At 46.6% G+C, this 21,411-nt stretch overlaps 1 protein-coding gene across 1 annotated transcript in view; it reads left to right on the top strand.

Moving 5' to 3' along the window:
- Positions 1-13,752, top strand: part of Micos10 (mitochondrial contact site and cristae organizing system subunit 10) — a 30,812-nt gene extending 17,060 nt beyond the window's left edge. The window contains exons 2-4 of the mRNA XM_006980907.4: positions 11,576-11,623; positions 12,364-12,473; positions 13,522-13,752. Coding sequence (XP_006980969.1) covers positions 11,576-11,623; positions 12,364-12,473; positions 13,522-13,530 — 167 coding nt within the window. The 3' untranslated portion in view covers positions 13,531-13,752. The remainder of the gene's footprint in view (positions 1-11,575; positions 11,624-12,363; positions 12,474-13,521) is intronic.
- Positions 13,753-21,411: the final 7,659 nt, after the last annotated feature.

The raw sequence follows: 21,411 nt of genomic DNA, 5'->3' as shown, positions 1-21,411 counted from the left end.
AAGGCGTGTGCTCCCACTGCCTATCCTTTATGTTTAATATTGTGGCTGCTCTATCTCTGACCCCAGATAAGTTTATTAGCATGCACAATATTTGGGGGAATACAATACCACATTTCCTCTCCTTTTGTCTAAAATTTAAAAAAGCTTATAACTAATACAAGAAAAATTATATCCAGTAAGTATATACAATATACACAGTCAAGATTACATTAACGATGTCTAGTCCATTAACATTTGACAGATTCAGATAAAAAAGCTCCATTATATATATTAACAATGTCCAGTCCAGTAACATTTGATCCTATTTAAAACAAGTAGTTCCTTTTTAAAAGTAGATTCAAAAGTTGACCTTTTTATCTTACCATATTCATACTTTCATAAAAGTTTCAATAATCTGCCTTTTGTCATTTTTATGTCTTTCCCCTTTTCTTTTCAGTGTAGATTCAGTGATCTACCTTCTTATCCTATTATTTCTTTATCTTTTTCAGAGTAGATTCGATGATCTATCTCATTAGGGAATCTAACCCAGGTCTCTGGAAGAGCAACCAGTACTCTTTAACTGCTGAGCCATCTCTCCATCCCACTGTAGATGTTTTGAAAACTTGGTCACAGTTGAGAGAATTTGCTGTTAAAAGGCAGTTACTGTCTGCTATGGACAGCCCTGTCTTTACACACATGTACACACACTCATACTTGTCAGTTGTTAGGTTGTGGAATTATGCTAGCGAAGTATCTCTTGCACTCCAGGTTGTTCCCACACCTCTCAGATGACCGGGGTGCAACTTCAGTCTTGTGACTCCTTTTCCGCCTCTCAGGAATGTCTGCTGCCTCCAGAACTCCGGGCTCCTGTGTGGTTTGGCCTTTCTATCTGGCTCCATCTGCTCTCCTGGGTGTGCGCAGTCAGGCAGCCTGGGTTGAAGCTGCGCTGTTTCAGGTGTGTGTGCTTGAGTAAGTCACTTACCCCCTCTGAATTGTTTGTTTCTTCCTGCGAGATGGGCCATAGTAAAGCTTGCAGGGTGGTGCAGTGCTCAGCACTGCTGTTAGAGCCAAAGCACACCCATCAGGATGAGAGCATTTATTAACATGTTTATCTAAACTTCATAATTCTGTGGTATTTTCCCCAGCCTCTCGAATGATGAATCTTCGAGCTGCTTCTCATTTTCCAACATAGTATTTCTACATGGGAATTAATTAGTTGCGTGTCAGTAATATGTCTACAGCCATGTTTCTTTATGCCTTCTTGAGGTCCTGCTGTACAATGCTTGAGTTGAAGTGTGTTCTGTAGGCACTGCTTTAAAAGACTTGGGTTCCTCCAGCAGAGGATTCCAAAAGGACCTCCACACAGCCTCTGTGTCTTTCTGCTGACTGCTCTGCCTACTCTGGTTAGAATCCTAGTGATTGACTTTCACCTAAACAACTCCTGCAGATGCTCCAGCAAAATCCCATGAAAGAGCCACCTTCTTAGTCCTTCCTACAGAGCCCGAAGCAAGAGTGACTTCTGAGAAGCCAGTCAACCCAGTCTCAGTCACCGGCTCTTGGACTTTGGTCTGGCACTGGCATCTTTCCTTGGCTAATTCATAGGACTTGGCATTCACTTGTGGACACTTGGGACAGCCAGTTTTTGCCTTAGAGGATTAAGTAGCACCATTTAGAGCTGACTTAGAACTATATATATTTATCTCATAAGCTGGGCTTAGAGCATCTTTCATAAATCAGGGATGTTCTTGGAAATGTGGTTCTCACTGGTCTGTCCCAAGTGTTCTTTGTTGTTTGTTCTGTAGTAAGAAATGCTTTTGACGGTAATAGCATCAATAGAAACATGATTGACAAGAAAATGTGTCAATTTGTTTCAGTCCATTTCAGTGCATAAATGCTGTTTTATTAAACAAGACAATGCTAGGGAAATCTTTATTACATTTTAAAGCAAAATGATGCAGTTGAACAATAAAGCTGAAGGGAGTCTCTCTTAAAGAAAAGAAAGAGTTGGTGTGATGGTACACATCCTTTTGAGTTTGAGGTTCAAGGCCAGCCTTAGTGGCTCACATGATCAAAGTGGTCCTGTGTGAGTCAGTGAGTTGTACTCTACGACAGGATTAACTATTGTGCTTTTGACATCTTTGAGATCTATTTGAATAGTGAATAGCTTACTACTTCTTACTGAACCCTTCCCAGGTAGTGCTATTCTTGATGGGGCTGAGCAGGCTGGTCCTGGCCTGGTAAAATAATTGACCCAAGGTTGGAGGATTGCCCTGGGGCCACTGTGACACACTGTGTCCGGAGAGTAGGCCTGCCAGTGTTAACCCCTGTCCTTTTTATCGTCCATTGTTGGGTGTATAGTGCTGAGGAAATAAAGACTGATGAGTTCCTGTAGCTTTTCACATTTGTGAACCACCAGTTGAGTGTATTCATGAGAGGTTTTCCTCCTAATACTGAGATGAGCTATGCAAAATCAAGTGGAGTTGCTTTCCAACTTTAATTTTTAGATACAGATTAAGTTTTAGCCCTGATAACTATGCTGGTTCCAAGCTTATGAATAGTGAATCCTTGTTTAAAATGTTAAGTATACACTGAGGTCTTAGTAATGGTCATTTAAGAATCTGTGATACATCCCCCCAGGATGGTCTTGCCTTAAACACCTGGGTTCCCTTATCCAGCCTCAGAAGTAGCTGGGGCTACAGGCCTACAGCCTTTATCCCGCCCCCCAGTGGACATTTTTTATGTTTATTTTTAAATTGTTTATTAGATTTATTCACTTTATTTTGTACATGTATGTCTGAGCATGCACCACATGCATGCCTGGTGCCTGTGGAAGTCAGAAGACATCAGATCCCCCAGAACTAGTTACAGGTGGTTGTGAGCTGACATATGGGTGCTGGGAATCAAACAGGGGTACTTTGCAAGAGCAGCCAGTGCTTTAACCAGGCCCTCCCCCAGCCAGTGATTTTTGTTTGTTTGATATTTTTGTTTTGTTTTCTAAGGGTTTTTCTGTGTAGCCTTTGGAGTTTCCTGGAACTTACTCTGTAGACCAGGCCAGCCTCAATAGAGAACCACCTGCCTTTGCTTCCTGAGTGCTGGGATTAAAGGTGTGTGCCACCACTGCCAGGCTGAGTGATTTTTTTTTTTTAAGAAATGTCCTAGGGTGGTTTTTGTGTGACTTTTTGTTCTTCCTCTGGGACATCATCCTTCGTGAGAGTGGGATGAAGTTCCGGCCTCTGCAGAGTGGGTCCCACGGCTCCTCCCCCAGGTGTTACTCCAGCTTTTCCGTGCAGAGGCTGGCACTGAAAGCAGTTCCCTCCCAGTCAGATTGTGGTGCCTGCCCGGGGCTTCCTGCAGGTTATTTCCTTATCTGCAGTGATGTGGAGCTTTGTGCTTAATCTAGATCCTGGGAGCAGATTCCTCTACATCTGAACTGAAGTTGCTATTAACTGGAAATGCTCATACTGACCTCCAACACATGGTTCACCCCGTGTTTATCCAGTGATGGTGTACAGCATGCACTTGGTACCTTTAAGTTTTGCTTCCACATACACTTAGGCATAAGATAAATCTGTACTGTGTGGTTGATGGAAATTGCATCTTCTATTCTTTTTATTAATCAGTGTCAGGGGTTGGAGAGATGCTTCAGTGGTTAAAAGCACTTACTGCTCTTGCAAAGAACTGGGTTTGGTTCCCAGCACCCACATGTGGTGGGTTACAGTCATCTGTAACTCCAGCTCCAGGGGGTCAGGCACACACTTGGTGCACATACATAAATGAAGGTAAAACATCCATACACATAAAATAAAAATAAAACCTTGAGTGTTAAGACAAACATGCAAATGGTGTCAGGTAGGCCAGTGATTGCTTAGCAGGTAAAGGCACTTGAGTTCGCTCCCCAGGACTCACACAATTAGAAGGGAGAACCAACTCCTGCAAAGTAATCCTTACACACACACACACACACACACACACACGTAATTTAGAGACTAATATCAAGCTGGGTGTTGTTGCATGCTTTTAATCCCAGCATTCAGGAGGCAAAGGCAGGTGGTTCCCTGAGTTCAAGGCCGGCCTGGTCTACAGAGAGAGTTCTAGGACAGCCATGACTATGCAGAGAAATCCTGTCTCGAAAAGCCAAAACAGCAGCAACAACAAAAAACCCGGATGACCAGTTAAGAAACTGCCCCACCCCGAAGAGATATTTCTTTGCTTGTTACTGACACCCTTTCGGGGACCAAACTCACCTCAGCCTGCACGGTTAGAATGATTTGGAATAATATCTTTGAAAGAATTGGTCGCGCCGGGCGGTGGTGGCGCACGCCTTTAATCCCAGCACTCGGGAGGCAGAGCCAGGCGGATCGCTGTGAGTTCGAGGCCAGCCTGGGCTACCAAGTGAGCTCCAGGAAAGGCGCAAAGCTACACAGAGAAACCCTGTCTCGAAAAACCAAAAAAAAAAAAAAAAAAAAGAAAGAAAGAATTGGTCGCAATTCTTTTTCTTCTCCTAAAGAAATGGCTGCCGAGAACTTGGGCTCTGGGCCTAATGTTGATTCCATAAGGCTCCTCTGTTGTTCCCTGTCCCTCTGCCATGCGGAGATGGGTGCTGATAAGCCACCTGCTCTGTACCTGAGGGTTCTTTGTCATTTCAGACAGCATGGGCTTTTGAGAGCGCCAAGCCGGGGAGGCCGAGTTATATAAACTGCATTCATAGTTAAATATTTGCTTCCAGGGGGAGGTGAAAAATGCTTTGTACTTTTCCCTTTGGCTTTTTCCTCCAAAAGAGCTTGTCGTGCAACAACAAGAAAAAGTGGCCAACGGCAGAGAAGGCGCTTCTCCTTCCGTGTTGGTTTGTTTTTGTTGTAAGGCTAACCTTTCCTGTTGTATTGTTCTAAAGCTTAAACCTGGCCTAGAGGTGCCAGTCTTGAGTGGAAGCAGCTGCAGAGCCGTCCGTCCGGGCCAGGTGGGACCGGCTTTGAAGCAGCATGCTGCCTTTTCAAAGAGAACCCAGCGAGCGAGCGAGGGCTTGACTCCTTAGTAGAGCTGTCAGCATTCCACTGTTGTCATCTCTGACTGCAGGTTCCATGTTAGACGTGAAAAAGACACCAGATCCCTTTTTAGGTACAGAGTAGTCTCGTTAGTGTGTATCTTAAAAAATACAGAAATGGTGGGGGGAGTCACTGTTAGCAATTAACAATGTAGCAGCCCCATCTAATTAAGACCGCAGAGAAGGTTCCTTGAGAACTGGGTTTGGCTTGTCTGCCTGGGGTTTTTGAGCTTGGTTAAACTTTCAGATAAGTGTAATTGGCAGGAGCCAGCTGGCTGGTCTCATATCTGGACTCTTGAGATGGAGGCTCTTGGTTGGTGTGGACATGTCTCCTCTTTTGATTGAGTGGTACTGGTAGCAGTGAGCTGAGTTTCACTTGTCGTCTGCTGCTAGGAAGCATTGGGCATCAGAGAGCTTTTCTTCTTCTGGGAAAATGGAAAAGACAGGCATGGAGTTAAAGGGACAAGAAAAATGACAAAATGGTTTCCTCCGGGCTTTTGATTCCCTTGCCAAAAACTTGCCTCCAGATGGAGATGCACAAAATCCCCGATTGTAGGCCAGCCTGCTTTCACTGGCCTGCCTCTGTGAGCCAGTCCAAACCCTTTACCTCATTCTCGTACCCATCTGCCGTTACCCTCCAGCTGCAAGGGTGAGGCAAGTTCCCTTGAAACCGATCGAACCTTCCGCCATTTCAACCAAGCAAGCAATAGCAGGTTCCTGGGCTTGGTGTAGCATGGCAGTGGCTTCCTTCTCTGAAGTTCCCGGAGCAGTCCTGCCAGGTAGACTGTTGGGTGACATGTGTGGTAGGAGGCTTCTGGGAAGGAATCTGAGCAAGCCCTGTGCCTTTGTGTGCGCTTGTTACTAGCCTGGTTGCCTAGCACTCTGGGCTGGTGCATGGAGAGCGTGGCTCATGTTTGAACTGTATCTTACTTCACTGCTTCTAGAAATCTGGACACTCCAATTTCCTTTGGAAGGTAGTATTGGTGGGCTGAAAATAGAGGAGAGTCAGTCCTGTGTCTGGATTACTGGGGACAGTGGCAAACTAAGACTGGCAGCATTGGGCACACCTGACTATTATAGCAGTAGGTTGTTCTGGGCAAGTTATTTTCTACATCTGGAAAACAAGGGTATGCCATCATAGAAGGTAGTTGTAGTTAGTTGTTTTGAGATCCGTCTGCCTCTGCCTCCCAAGTGCTGGGATTAAAGTTATGTGGCCACCACCACCTAGCTGGTAGTGTTAGTTTTTTTTTTTTTTTTTTTTTTTTTTTGGTTTTTCGAGACAGGGTTTCTCTGTGTAGCTTTGCGCCTTTCCTGGAACTCACTTGGTAGCCCAGGCTGGCCTCGAACTCACAGCGATCCGCCTGGCTCTGCCTCCCGAGTGCTGGGATTAAAGGCGTGCGCCACCACCGCCCGGCTAGTAGTGTTAGTTTTTTAGGAAGGGTTTCATGTAGTTGAGACTTGTCTTGAGCTTGCTATATAGCTAAGAATGGCCTTGAATTCCTGATCCTTTTGCCTCCCTTTCCCATTGTTAGGATTTGTACTAGCACGACTGAAAATAAAATTGTTCGTTTTAAAGAATTTTCTTGGGCTGGAGAAATGGCTCAGTGCTTAAAAACACTGGCTGTTCTTGCAGTGTGTGGGGGGGTGGGGGGGTGGGGGGTGGGTGTGTGTGTGGTGGTGGTGGTGGTGGTGGTGGTGGTGGTGGTGACGGTGGCATGTGTTCAGATTCGATTCCCTGCATCCACATGGCATCTCACAACCATCTGGAACTCCAGTTCCAGAAGATGGAGCCAACACCCTCTTCTGGCACCATGGACAATAGCCATGCACATGTTGCACAGACATACCTGTAGGCAAAATACTCATACCATAAAATAAAATGAAAAAACTTTTCTTGGAAAGGAGGTGCTGGGTACTCATGAGTAACATTCAGCGTTAATTCCCTTTCCTTTTCATTATGCCAGCCTCTGTTGGCTACTTACCAGACCAACCTTGGCAAACTACCTTCCCATGATTTTTTTGAAATGGAAATTGGGATGGCATTACTGATTTTCAGATACTGCATTTTAAAGTTGGCACCAAAATAGTTCATAGTATAGGGTCTGTTGGATAGTGCCATAGCTGATTTTAGTTAGAATTCACATGTCGGCATAGAGGCCACCTGTGTATCCAGTGTGTCAACGGTGCGGCTGTATTCTTAGAGATGTGTCCTTAGGGGGTTTCATTGTTTGATCATGTTTTGTACTTAGGCATAAACAGGGTAAGTCTGCACACTGAGGCAAGGTCCCGGTGACTGTGCTCCTAGGCTGCCAATCTCAGGAGCACTGTACTGTACTGTACTGCATGCTGGAGTGGCTCTAACGCTGTGGCATGTGTCTGTGCCCAAAGCACGTGAGTGTCAGAGCACAGTGCAGACAGGTGGAAGTGAAGTACTGCAGCTTGCTCTAGAGCAGCCGGACACCAACTGGACTCGTCCCTGCAGACTTCACAGGCATGCTGTGCTCAGACGGACGCCGACTGGAGCCGTCACTGCAGACTTTACAGGCGTGCTGTGCTCAGATGACCCTTGTTTAAAGTGGTTTTTCATCAACTGTGAATTCATCTTAGCCCATCTTCTTCTGGTGTTTGGTTGTTTGTTTTTAGGAAGAAAACAGGCTTATTGAGTACAGTGTAAGGGTCAGTCGCTGGGTAGTAATTTGAGTACACACACAGCTTCACTATGCAGCCATGGCTAGCCTGGAACTCACTATGTAGACCAGGCTGGTCTGATTTCAGAGACCTTCCTGCCTCTGCTTACATGATTACAGGCATAGCCACCATTCCTGGCAACCTTTTTATTCCTTTGTAATTGCATTTAGCTTTAAATACAAACACATTGTGTAGTAGAAGTATTTCCTTTCATATTATGCAATCTTCTCTATTTTTAATTTTTTTTTAGACAATTAATCTGTGTAATTATGGCTGCCCTGGAAATTGCACTGTAGACTAGGCTGGCCTCAAACTCAGAGATCCGCCTGCCTCTGCCTCCCTGCTAGAATTAAAGATGTGTGTTACCACTGCCGGATAATTTTCTTTTTAACATTTAAAATTATTTTTTGCTAAAATTTGGCAACACGCGCATGCATTGTCCTGGGCCTGGACCTGTACCTAGGGTCAGAATCATTCATAGCACCTTCTTCCAGCTCCAGCTCACAATCTACTGGAAGGTCAGCTGCAGTAAAGCACAGGGAACTGTCCCTGCCTGTGATGACAATGACACTTCCGGAGTACCTCGATGACCTGCTAGAGGCGTCCTCTTTAGAGAGACCCAGGGTGCTTTGCTTTGCCTTTTTCTCCCTGGGTTTGCTGGTGCAGAGAGTGGGCCGTGAACAGCCTCTTGGTGTGGGGTCCTGTTTAACTCTGTACGGAGCTGGTTGAGTCTTAAAGCTACTGTTCGGCCCATCCCTGGGAATTCTCCTGCCTTGTCCTCCTGTACTTGCCTTTCTCTGGTCTCTTCTTCCACCGCTGGTTCCGGTTTCAACCCCATGGAAATCTGTGGTGCCACCATCACACATATAATCTGTTGTTGCCACATGTTTGGTACTTGTCTGTCTATGGAAGAGACACAGCATGGCCCTGTATGTGGTATAATGACCAAAAACCTGCTGAGCATGCTGATGCCCACCACCACCCCAGTGTGTCTCTGTGTACAGCTCTGGCTATCCTAGAATTCACTCGGTAGACCAGGCTGGCCTCAAACTCAGAGACCCACCTGCTGCTGCTTCCCAAGTGCTGGGATTAGTGTGTGCCACCACTGCCTGAAGTGGTGCACCTCTTTAATCCCAGCAGAGGAAGCAAAGGCAAGTGGATCTCTGTGAGTTCAAGGCCAGCCTGGTCTACATGGTAATTCCAGGCTAGTCAGGACTACATAGTGAGACCCTGTATCTATAACCAACGCCCCCCCCCCCCCAAACAAAAGAAAGTATTAATTATCTTCCTGGGGACCAAGGAGGTGATTCAGTTGGTACAGTGCCTGCCAATCAGCCATGAGGATTTGACTTCAGTCTTCAGACCCACACTGAAAAGAAACAAAAGCCCAGCTTTAGAGGTGTGCTTATAATCCAGCATGGGGGAGGTGGGGTCAGGTGGATCCCTCGGGCTCTCTGGCCAGTGTGAACCTGTCTCTTAAAAAACAAAAGGCTGCTGGGCGGTGGTGGCGCACGCCTTTAATCCCAGCACTTGGGAGGCAGAGGTGGGTGGATCTCTGTGAGTTCGAGGCCAACCTGGTCTCCAAAGTGAGTTCCAGGAAAGGCGCAAAGCTACACAGAGAATCCCTGTCTTGAAAAACCAACCAACCAAACAAACAAACACCCCCAAAAAAACAAAAAACAAAAGGCTGAGCCGGGCACCATTGATGACACATGCCTTTAATCCCAGTACTTGGGAGGCAGAGGCAGGCAGGTCTCTGAGTTCAAGGCCAACCTGGTCTACAGAGCAAGTTCCAGGACAGCCAGGTATTCACAGAGAAACCTTTTCTCAAAAAACAAACAAACAAAAACCCTTGCCTTGGAGGAGGTGGGAATGGGGTGTGGGAGGAGGGAGGACGGGGGAATCCATGGCTGATGTATGAAATTAAGTTAATTATAAATTAAAAATACTATATAAAACAAACAACAAAACCCAAAAGGCCGATGTTTCTTGAACAGTACCCAGGTTGTTCTTTGGCCTTCACACATAAATGAGTGCACACACACCAAAAGAATAAGTAAAGGCCGGGCGGTGGCACACACCCTTAATCCCAGCAGAGCCAGGCGGATCTCTGTGATCGAGGCCAGCTTGGTCTATGGTGTGAGATCCAGGACAGGCACCAAAACAGCACAGAGAAACCCTGTCTCGGGGGGAAAAAAAGAATAAGTAAAGGAATAAAAAGAAACTATTGGTGTGAATAGCATGTGTGCTGTACTAAATCACCAGCTAGATTGTGCATGGGTGACAGAGTTCCTGGATCAAAAATACATACCTTGCTTGCTCATGGTGAGGTTTTCTTCTTCAGAACAGAAAAGTTAGCTTGCTTGAAGAGTACTCCGAGGTTTTGTGTTGCAGTACCTCGAGAATTCTGCTTCTCCCTCCCCACTCCCTTCCTCTCCTCTTCCTTCTCCCCTGTGTGTGTGTCTGTCTCTGTGTGTGTATGTGATATCCTGGAAGCTGAATGTGGGGCCTTATGCATGGCAGGTAGGTGCTATACCACTGAGCCCTAGCCCTAGCCCAGTGGAAGAAACTTAGAATCCCAGTAGCACAAAGTTGGGTGGCGAGCAGTACACACCTATAATCCTAGCACTCAGGCTAAAGGCTGGCTGGACTTCAGAGTATTGTACCAGCCTGGGCTGCTTAGCAGGGTGCCACTTCAAAAGACAAACAACAGCAACAAAAACCCACCAGATTTTAGCAGCAGCATAAATTTGGGAGAACCAGGACTTATGTGGCTTACTCATAAAGAGGTTGGTCTTAGACTCTGCTGGGCTGTGGAGCAGACACACAGAACTTCAGAATACTCTGGGCACAATGTGCCGTCTGTAATCCCAGCAGAGCTAGGGAGGAGGATTGAGAATTGGAGGACATCCTGGGCTACATAGCCAGACTCTGTCTCAAAACCAAAACAGAGCACCAGGGTTCTGAGCTGAACGTGTTGGTCTATAAGTCTGAAAAGGAAAACAGCCAGTTTGGCTGTGGTGGAGAAGTAAATTCATGTACTCTTATGTGAAAGTAAGGAGTTTGTTAGTAGATAATGTGGGGCGAGTCCTTGTAAAATGGCTGTCAAAGTTTTTTCATGCACTTGATTAGAATTTACAGCTAGCACCTGAGTTGATCGTACCAACATTGTTATTTAAGTTGGGCTTCAATTTACTCACGGATGTATTGCATCCTTTTCTCTTTTAAAAGAAAATAACTAAATAATGGTGTAGGTTACGTGTGGGCTATATGGGAAATTTTGAAGTTGGCATCAGAACTAGGGTTTGACGAATTCTGAGTCAGCTTATCCTAAAAGCCAGAACTTTTTCCAAGCTGAGATTCAGAGTGAGGTGTTAACAAGGCTGGGGATGCAGTTCCCAGGATCCCCAGCTCTGGCAAAGGGAAGCCCTTCTCCCTCTGTCTGGACACTGGGACTTGTGTGCGAGGGCAGCCTTCAGGAATTGTTCTAGAACATTCCTTCTTCCTAAAATGTTAAGCATCACCCGGAGAAACAACGTGACAAGGGGAGCTTTTTAGTGACTCTCTGAGTGAGGTGAAGTAGGGGGCTACTGCTGGTCAGTGCAGAAGATTCTACAACATCTCTTGGGGTCTCCACCCTCACTTCCACCTTGCAACACTCCAGGACAAAATGATAGGGAATAAAGTTTTTCATAGACTGGAGGCATCTGCAGTGTTCCTGTTAATGAGAAAGGTTAGCAATGAGAAAGCAACTTCCAAGTTATAAAAAGGAGCCTGTTGTCTTCTGTTCCTTTGGAGCGATCTAATTCTCCCTTTGTTTGGGGTTGCTGGATTACTGCATTGTAACACTCTTTTCCATTTTTGCAGGGACTGGTTTTGGACTAGGAGTTGTTTTCTCTCTCACCTTCTTTAAAAGTAAGTGACTCTCACCAGCTTCTCACTACAGTGTCTGCATAAAACGCTGCCAACTGGTCCATTGTAAAATGAGCTCAACAGACTGTGTACTCAGTCTGCATGGGTTGGACATCTCCGGTGTTCCCTGGGGGCAGTGAGTCAGGGTTGCCTGGTGTCTTAAACATGACATCCTTTCAAAAGCCTGCATTTCATGCTGGCCAGTCTGCATGCCCACATATTTCTAAAGTGACCCAGAGATGTGGCTTGCTGGTATAAAGGCAAGTGGGCCAGAAGTGCCCCTGCTCCTTCCTGAGTCTCCTCCTTGGGAAAACTTAAGTTGGAGTATTGACTAGAAGCAAAACAGGTCACCTTGACCTCTTTTCCATGGAGAACTGACAAGGACTGGAACTAGAGAATTGTAGACATGTGTAAATAAACTCCATGGTTTACTGGATATAGCCAAAGTTTGTGAATGTTGGTGAAATTAATAAACAGTTCAAACACCTTACTGACGCGTTCCTTCTGTCAAGGTTAAGAAACTAGTTCAGGTGCACAGACGGTGACAGACTGGGCTGTTTGCATCAAACTTAGCAGCCCAGGCACTCATAAGCATGCTGGATTACAGTGCTGTGTGGTGGCCTCCTGTCACGTCAGTCAGCAGGTGATGCCTACTCAGGGCTTGTGAATGCTGAGCACACGTGCTGGGTGGGAGCTTTATTTTAACACTTCCCTGTCGGGATTTCTCTCTTCCTGCTCAATAGGAAGGATGTGGCCCTTAGCCTTCGGTTCTGGCGTGGGACTGGGGATGGCGTACTCCAACTGTCAGCATGACTTGCAGGCCCCGTATCTTCTACATGGAAAATTTGTCAAAGTACGTACAGAATTGATAGTTCTCTCCCTTACAGAAGTCTTCAAATTTTTGCCAATTTTATTATTTTACGTTTATTTTATGAGTATAGGTGTTTAGTTTGCATGTATGTCTGTGTACCATGTGCATGCTGGTACTCATGGAGGCCAGAAAAGGGGCACCAGATCCCCTGAGACTGGAGTTATAGATGGTTGTGAGCCACCAAGTGGGTGTTGGACCCCGCCCAGATCCTCTGTAAGAGCAGCCAGTGCTTCTGTCTATAATGTTAGTTCAAGAAGAGCTGCGTGTTGTACCGACCCGGTGACAGGCTGTTCCATTCTCCCTGGTTCTTCACCATCCTTGCAGCAGAGCTTGGCTGAGGGTGGACAGCAAGGGGCAGGCAGAGCACTGGGTCTTTCCATTGTTGTGAGTGTTTCTATTGTTCCAAGCGGAGTTGTTCTGGATGATGGATCAGAGGTGATTATGCGTAGTAGATGTTTAATGGCTGGGAGGTACTGTGGAAAATATTACATTTTCTGCAGCCTTGTACATGCTGCTCTAAAATAAATGGCCTTGTAACTTCATTTGGACTTGAGTCTGTGCCTAGATGTTGTCATCCTTCTCACATGGAGGAGCAGAATCCCACTGGGGGCTTCTGCGGCATGGCTGTACTGTGGTAATTGCTGGCCAAGCACGGCCTGGGCCCTGTGCACCACCCTGGGGACTTTCTTCATAGGCTCCCCCCCCCCCCCACTTCCCAGTGGATTGTGGGAGAGGTGTATCCTCACTCAGCTAAGGGGGAGAATCTTAAAGAGGTGAGCCTACTAGCGACTGGAGTCAGCAGCTGCTGGTCAAGCTGTGCTTGCTGCTCACCCGGACCTCCTGGGGCACAGCTGACTCTCCAGTCATGTCTGCCCCTTCTGGTCTTCTCCCTCTCAGCTGGGGCCTCTGCTCGTGAAATAGGTGAAACAGAAAGTTGGCCATGATTGGAGCCATGGGGTCTGACTGAGGCAGCAGCCAGTGGTATCAGAATGTCTGCTGCCGGTTCTAACCCAATGTCCTCGCTTTGTAGGAGCAGTGACTTATGCTGAGAACATCCCAGTGGGAGGAAAGAGAAGCCGTGTTTATTCCTCAGGAATACTGAAGTGCCCTGGAGTGCGCTGACGTCCTAGGACAGTGCCATCAGCAACGCTTTCCACTCCAGCCACTGTTCATGTGTTTGAAACCAAGTCTGTTTCTTTTGTATTTTCTCTTCGGAAATTGTAAGGAGGTGATCTTAAATAAATTAAAAATGGGAAGCCCAGTGCAAGCCCTTCATTCCTTTCTGTGGCAGGAGGATTCTCTTTGAATGGTCTAGCTGTGGACTCCGTGACCTCTTGAAGCCACAGTCAGGCGTGTCCTCCCCACCCCCCTAATGTACGCCCCCCCCCCTGGAGACTGGTGGTACCCCTGTGCAGTGATGGCCATGGTGAAGTCTTGAGGGGCGCCTTCCTGATGCTGCTCTAGGCCTGCGCACTGGCTCACAGTGGACCACGGCTGATCTTGGCCACACCTGCTGTGCTGATGTCTGCTCCATTGATGTCACTCTCAATACCACATGGAACTTCGTGCCATCTCAGTTCTGGCCGGCAGTATGAAGCTGGTGGCCACAGCCTGAGTGGAAGGACATACAGAGGTGTGAGGATAAAGGGCCACTTCCCCTTGACTTGGTTCTTGTGGGTTCTTGTGAAGCATGACAGAGTGTTTTCCAGTTTCTTCTGATGTGTACAGCACACTTGTGCTCAGGCTTTTGTAGGTGTCCACTGTGGATGCTCTGGGTGATGGACGTGCTCGTAGCTAGGAAAGGACAGGCAGGTTATGAGCTAGAGTGCAGGACAGTCAGAGTTGGCAGCTGGAGGGACCTCAGCCAGTGCTAGGCACGTTGATTAGACCTCAGTCCTTGAAAGAACTTTGGGGAGTAAATTCAGGGTGGCCTCTCCCCTCCCTCTGCTTTTCCTCCCTTATTCTTTGTTCTACTTTCCTTTCCAGAAACACGGGCTAGGCTGTGAACCTGGGCAGGCGGCAGGGATGCTCTGCCAAAGCTGGGCTGTGCCCAGGCCAGCAAGTCATGGCCATGGCATGCCTCAGCCGCTTGGCTCTTTTTCACACAGCCCTCTTAACCCTTACAGAGCAGCCCATGCCGTTAGAAGAAAAATAGTCATGCGGCTGGGTTCCTCCCTTGCAGCTCTTTTCTGTATTTGCTTTACATATTAGTATCCCTGTAGAGTTAAGAATGACAGCCCTCCCCATCCAAGAAGACAAGGGAAAACTGCCCCCACATCTAGATAGAGTGAGGCAGGACGTAGGATTGAACTTCTGTCTCACCATTGCTTAGGTTTTAGGCCTCTGTTTGCAGGGATCTGGTCCCCCCAGCACATTTGGAGCTCTGCTGACGTGCCCCAGGAACCTCCTCCGGGAGGACATGATTCTGGGCAGAAGCCAGGCAAAGGAGCGCTGGCTGTTTGTCTTAGTCCCAGAGGGTTTTGTATGTTTTGTATTCCCACCTTGTAGCTCTTAGCAGAGAGCATCGGAAGCACGGAGCCTGATCGTGTGTGTGTGTGTGTGTGTGTGTGTGTGTGTGTGTGTGTGTGTGTGTGTGTGTGTGTGTGTGTGTCTGTGTGTGTGTCTGTGTGTGTGTCTGTCTGACTGTCTCCCATCTCAGATGAGCCTTCACAAAATTCCAGCTTGTTGGCAAGGGGAAGCATTCTGTTCTACTTGAAGTTTCATTGGAAATTCAATTCCTCTGGGGGCCCAGGTCCCTCGAGGGGGTTGTGGGGCTTTGAGTTCGCCTCTCCTCTGCCCTTCTGGAACCAAACACAAGGGAATTCATGGGTTTAAGAGCCACTACTGATGGGAACCCAGCTGGGCACAGGACACTAGGGCAAAGCTGTGGCGCCCCAAAAGTGGCTTGTGCTGCCAACATACATAAATACATACAGTCTGAACTTGACACTGTATAATTTGGCCCAGAACAATATGTATTTTGAACTCATTTAGGTGAATGACTTTTGCATTCCGAGTGGCTGGGGAGCCATTATTGGGACACATTTGCTGTCTACAGAAGCATGCCTTTGTTCTGAGAAGTGGCCTCGGAACACTTTGCTGAGCTGTCCCTTTGCGTGAATGTCATCCTCTCACAGCTCTCAAAAGACCCAAGAATGCAGCCCCACCGTCCTGCAGGAAGCAGACACTGGGTGAAGGAGATGGCTCTTGTTTTTGCTGTTGGTTCTCAAACCTCTGTTTACATTTTTTTAAAAAATGTAACCAACCCATAATTGCGTTTTACTTGTCATGGTTCAATCTGATTGCATTGTTGGAAGGACTATTTTTGAGCCTGTCCAAATAAACTCTGCAGCGTATTTCCACAAGGATGTAGTTCATGGAGCTGGGGCTGCCTTCCTCCGGACTGGTCTGAGACTCAAATGGTTTCCTGTTGCATGCTTTCTAATTGCGTAAATGCACAGGGGTGGAAGGGAGAAAGTGGAAATTCTAAGTGCTGAAAAAAATGTTAAATTTAGGATAATAAGCTCATCTGGAAGCCATCATCACTTCCTTCAAGTGTGCTGAGAGCGCCACTTCAACTCTGACACCAATGGATGGTGTCACGGAATAACGTGGTCCCAGGCAGGCGCAGGGGAGATGTCCTGTGTCCAACAGGCAGCTCTGTGTGGAATAGGACAGCAATGTAGGAGCAGAAGGAAGAAAGCAGATGGGCAGGAGGGAAGGCAGGACTGGACAATAGACACCAGGCCTACAGGCTTGACTGTCAAGCCCTGGATCTAAGCGCCTGCTCCATCCTTCACCTGCCAGGCACCAGGGGAGGTTCCTAGCCTGTAACTTCAGGTTCTTCATCTGTAAATGAGATCAGGGGAAAGCCCACCCTGTAGTCTTTGAGGCCCAAATGGGTGTGCTGTTAGCACAAGCTTATAAAAACACCGTCTAGGGCAGGGCGTAGTGCTCAGTGATGGAGTGCTTGCAGAGTAAGCGCAAGGCCCCAGGCTCTGTCCTCAGCAGTGTATGGTAGGTAGTACAGGGAGTCAGATGGTTGAAAAAGGCTGTAAAGGTTGAAATCTGCGTGCTCCCAGGGAGAGTGAACGAGGTGAGCAGTGTGAGCCGCTCAAATGAGACCTATTCGTGGAAAATGCTCCATCCTCAGAATTAAGATGTCTTTTCCATCCCACTCTGCTTCATTCTGATGCATATTCATGAGACCACCAAGACTTCTAGCTTTCTTACTTGCTGCTGAGCACATAGACGTGGCCAGTACCAGGCTAGGATGGGAAGGAGGAGAAAAGAATGGCAGAGAAATGGAGAACCTGTAAAACAGCTTCCAACCCGGGTCAGAACCGTGACTGCTGCTGCGCGGTCCAGGGTAATAGGCTTTGATTATCTGATCCTTACTTTGTGGGTTCAGAGCCAGAAGCTCAAGGGGGGCGGTGAGATGTCAAGAATTCTTGGAGGAGGTGGGATAAGTGAGGAGCCTTCAATAGGGAAGAAATAGAGGGTAAAAAGCTGGGCTTAGCAGCAATCCTTTTAAATACTCAGGAGGGAGAGGCAGGTGGATCTCTGTGAATTCCAGACCAGCCAGGGCTATATAGTAAGACCCCATCGCTATAAAAAAAAAAAAATTGAAAGAAGGAAAAAAAAAAGCGTGAGGAAAGGTGTGTGTGGGGGGGAGTTCACTTTTATTACCATCATTTTCTCTTCTGTGTCTAGCCAGTTTGAGCCAACATTACACACTTCGCTCGCCTTAGATGGCTATAGGGTTAACATTGACAGAGGATGTCATACAGGCTAGTTACTGTTCTGACATATACCACACTTAGTTGCTGTAGCAATCCTGTGAGAAAATAGTACTTTCCTCACTTCATAAGTGAAGACAGGTTTCGGGAGCTGAATGAACTTACCCGAGAACAAGCAGGTTGAGGGCAATAATGGAGTAATGCCTTTGGCCTTGACCCCACAGCCCAGGCTGTTCCGCAGGCTCTGTGCTCCTCAAACACTGGAATGGGCCCTTGCCAAGTGGTTTGCTTTGACTTAAACCAGTTTAAACTTGATTTGACACACTTAAGCCTGTTGAATTGGTAATGGCCGGTCTCATTGAAACGAAACTGGTAAGATAGTTGATCCAATTTGAAATCAGCAATGTTTTTGTTTGTTTTAATTAAATATCCATTTATTATTCAGAAGTAGTTCTTTTTTTAAAGATTTGTTTTATTATTGTTGTTGTTATTTTGCGTGTGTGCCTGTATGAGTTTATGTGTACAGGCACATGCGTTGCCAGCAAACGTCAGTAGAAGGGATTGGATCCTCTGGAATTGGAGTTACAGATGGCTGTGAGCTGCCATATGGCTGCTGAGGACCAAACGTGGGGTCCTCTGCAAAAGCAGCCAGTGCCCTTTACTGCTAAGCCATCTCCCCAGCCATGCTTGGATTTTTATATGAGTTCTGGGGGTCCAGACTCAGATCCTCATGCTTGGATTTTTATGAGTTCTGGGGATCCAGATTCAGATCCTCATGCTTGGATTTTTATGAGTTCTGGGGGTCCAGACTCAGATCCTCATGCTTGGATTTTTATATGAGTTCTGGGGATCCAGACTCAGATCCTTATGCTTGGATTTTTATGAGTTCTGGGGGTCCAGACTCAGATCCTCATGTTTGCATGGCAAGCTCTTTACTGACTAAGCTATCTCCACAGCCCCATGGGGTGATGCATTTGAAACCCTAAGTATCGTAGCATCCGTATATGACTTTCTAAACCCATTATTCACCAGGTATGGTGGCGCAAGCCTTTAATATCAGCACTCGGGAGGCAGAGGCAGGTGGATCACTATGAGTTCAAGGCCAGCCTGGTCTACCCAAAGAAACTCTATCTTGAGAAATCAAAACAAACAAACAAACAAACAAACAAATAAATAAATAAATAAATAAATAAGCTAAATCCAATATTTCTTATTCTATGAGACAGCCTCCACCCAACCCCATGCCCCCCTTTTTTTCTGAAACAGGTTCTCATATGTATGTATTCTTGACTGTCCTATGTCGACCAGGCTGGCTTTGAACTCACAGAGACCCACCTGCCTCTGCCTCCCGAGTGCTGGGATTAAAGGCGTGTGCCAGCACCACCCAGCTGCTTCCCCTACTTTTAAATATTTTTAAGCTCCTTAAGCTAACTTTCTCTTTCAGGGGGTGACCTTGACTGATCACTGTGGGTCAGTGACTTCAGCTTGGAGAAAGGCTTCCCTCTTCTTCACTCTAGAGCAATGGTTCTCAACCTTCCTAACCTGCAATCCTTTAATACAGTGCCTCCTGTTGCGATCCCCACCCATAAAATTATTTTTGTTGGCACTTCATAACTGTGATTTTGCTTTTGTTACATGCAGGCAGAGCACCAATGCACATAAAATAAAAATAAATCATTTTTTAAAAGAAAAATACTAAAAAAAAGTATTGTAAATAATTTTGGAGATAGAGGTTTGTCAGAGGGTTGCAACCCACAGGTTGAGAACCACTGTTCTAGTCCGTTCCCTGCTCTCATCCCAGCACCTGGCTCTGTGTAATCATGAGCAACCAATCTCTCAGTCTCCTGGCACTCACTGGAAGACTGAAATGAGCCCTGTTTCCTCCAGCATCACAGTACAGACGGGATATCACTGAGGAGGAAAGTGGAATGGCCAGTGAGCTAGTACCATGATCACATGTTACCATCTGGAGAATTGCTTTCCATACAAACTGTAGGAAGGTTGGTTTTGTCCTCATACAGTAGCCTGTGCCTGAGAAATCAAAGGCTCCCTGCACTCTAGACTTCACTGTCCCTCTATTACAGATAAAACCAGGTTCTACCTGCTTTGTGAAGAAAACTCATTTTGTTGAGTATAGAAATGATGGTAGACTGGATGGCAGTGGTGGCGCCTTTAATGCCAGCTCTTGGGAGGCAGAGGCAAAGTGGATCTCTGAGTTTGAGGCCAGCCTGGTCTACAGAGTGAGTTCCAGGACAGCCACGGTGGTTACACACAGAGAAACCCTGTCTCAAACTAAATATGTGTGTATGTGTGTGTATACATATATTTTTAAATATATATTTTTTTTTTAAAAAAAGGGTATTAGATCTTTCCTTTATCTACTGAGACTGCCTCTTGAGTCCTGGCAAACAGTCAGAGGAGGTAAAGCATGAAATGCATTACCCAGCAGCCATGTCCACAAAGGGTTTGTATGTTTCTGCCACAGTGGGACCAAGCCTGGAATTTCAAGCGTGCTAGGCAAGTGTTTACCACTGAGCTATAGACCAGACCAGATGGGTTTTTGTTGTTTTTTTTCTCTTAATGAATTTATCGAGAGCACAGAAATGTCAAGGAAAACCCTGCCCTGTGGGATAGTAGGCTAACTCTCTAAGAAGGGAGAAAAATTCTCCCACTCATTGCGTACTTGTGGGCTGCTGGGAGCTGAGAAATGGAAGAAACAGAGAATGTGGAGAGTGTCCTGAGAACTAGTTGGTGCCATGTCTAGGCTGATTGATACAGACCGGAACTCAGTGCTGTCTGTCTCCGAGTGGAAGTGGTACAGGAGCGTGAGGGTGTGGGATGCAGCTCACAGCACTCATCTCTGTTAGGCTGTGCGGCACATACAAGCTCATTTCTGTGGGGAGGCTCATCTGGGAAGCAGAAAATAGACAGTTGGGGGGTTGGTATTCCATCTCAGAGTCCATCAGTTTCAGTTCTCTGACCTTTCCACCCTCCTTCCCTCCTGAACTGGAGGCCTCGCCTTGGTCTCCCACCCTGAGATCTCCCACCCATCAGGATCTCTTCATGGGCTGGAGAAATGGTTCAGCAGGAAAGGCCCTGCCACCTAGCCTGACAGCCTGAGTTCCATCCCCACAACCCAGAACCCACATTATGTGTACACACACACACACACACACACACACACACACACACGCACGCACGCACGCACGCATGTGTACACAGGGACACACACAAACATACACGTGCATTCTACAGCACTAAAAAAATGAAGGGAAGAAAAGAAAGAAAGCTTTTCCCTGGGACTTCATCCATACTGTCCAGGACTGGCCAAGGCATTACTTCCCACACCACTGGAGAGCAGACCATAGTTGATAGTCACCCTTTCTTGCTTGCTTCCCTAGGTCCAGAGGGCACAGCCATGAATGCATAGGCCCAAAGTCAGAACATCTGGTTCTGGGCCCAGCCCTTTCTGCTACTGGTTTGCTAAGTGAATGTGGGCCAGTCTTTTTCCTCTGTGGGAGAGGACAGTACAGCAGTAATAGTAACTTCCATTTCCTGGGGACCGAGTTTTGCTCCCTGGGGGGCCAGCCTCCAGGAGCACAGGGCTCAGAGGGAATCCACTGAGTTGGCATACTGTGAATATCTGAGGGGGTAAGGGGAAAGACACACACTCTCTTGATGGTTTCCTTCTGTATTCTTTATTCTGTGTTCTGTATTCTTTTCTTGTCTCTATCCAGAAATGTCCCTTCTGTCTCTCTTGATGTTTTCCTTCTCACTCTATCTTTTTTATTCTCTCCATTTTTCCTCTACAGCTTATATACCCCAACAAAATCTTTCAAGCAATATAAAATTACAATGTGGTTATATTCTATTTTTCAAGTGATTACAATGAATATAAGTAAAAAACATGTCTTTTGGGCTGGAGAGATGGCTCCACAGTTGGGAGCACTGACTCCTTTTCCAGAGGACCCAGGTTCAATTCCCAGCATCCACATGGCAGCTCACAACTGTCTGTGACTCCAAGCTCTAACACCCTCATACAGACATACATGCAGGCAAAAATACTAAAGCACATAAAAATAAAATAAATTATCTTTAAAAACCATGTTTTTCATTTCCCTTATATGATTTAACATTTTACATATTACAGGTGAAAAACAAAGAACCCTCGTACATTCATA

This window comes from Peromyscus maniculatus, chromosome 2 (genome assembly GCF_049852395.1).
Source record: "Peromyscus maniculatus bairdii isolate BWxNUB_F1_BW_parent chromosome 2, HU_Pman_BW_mat_3.1, whole genome shotgun sequence".
In the NCBI taxonomy this organism is placed as follows: domain Eukaryota; kingdom Metazoa; phylum Chordata; class Mammalia; order Rodentia; family Cricetidae; genus Peromyscus; species Peromyscus maniculatus.
This window is presented reverse-complemented; position numbering and strand designations above follow the sequence as displayed.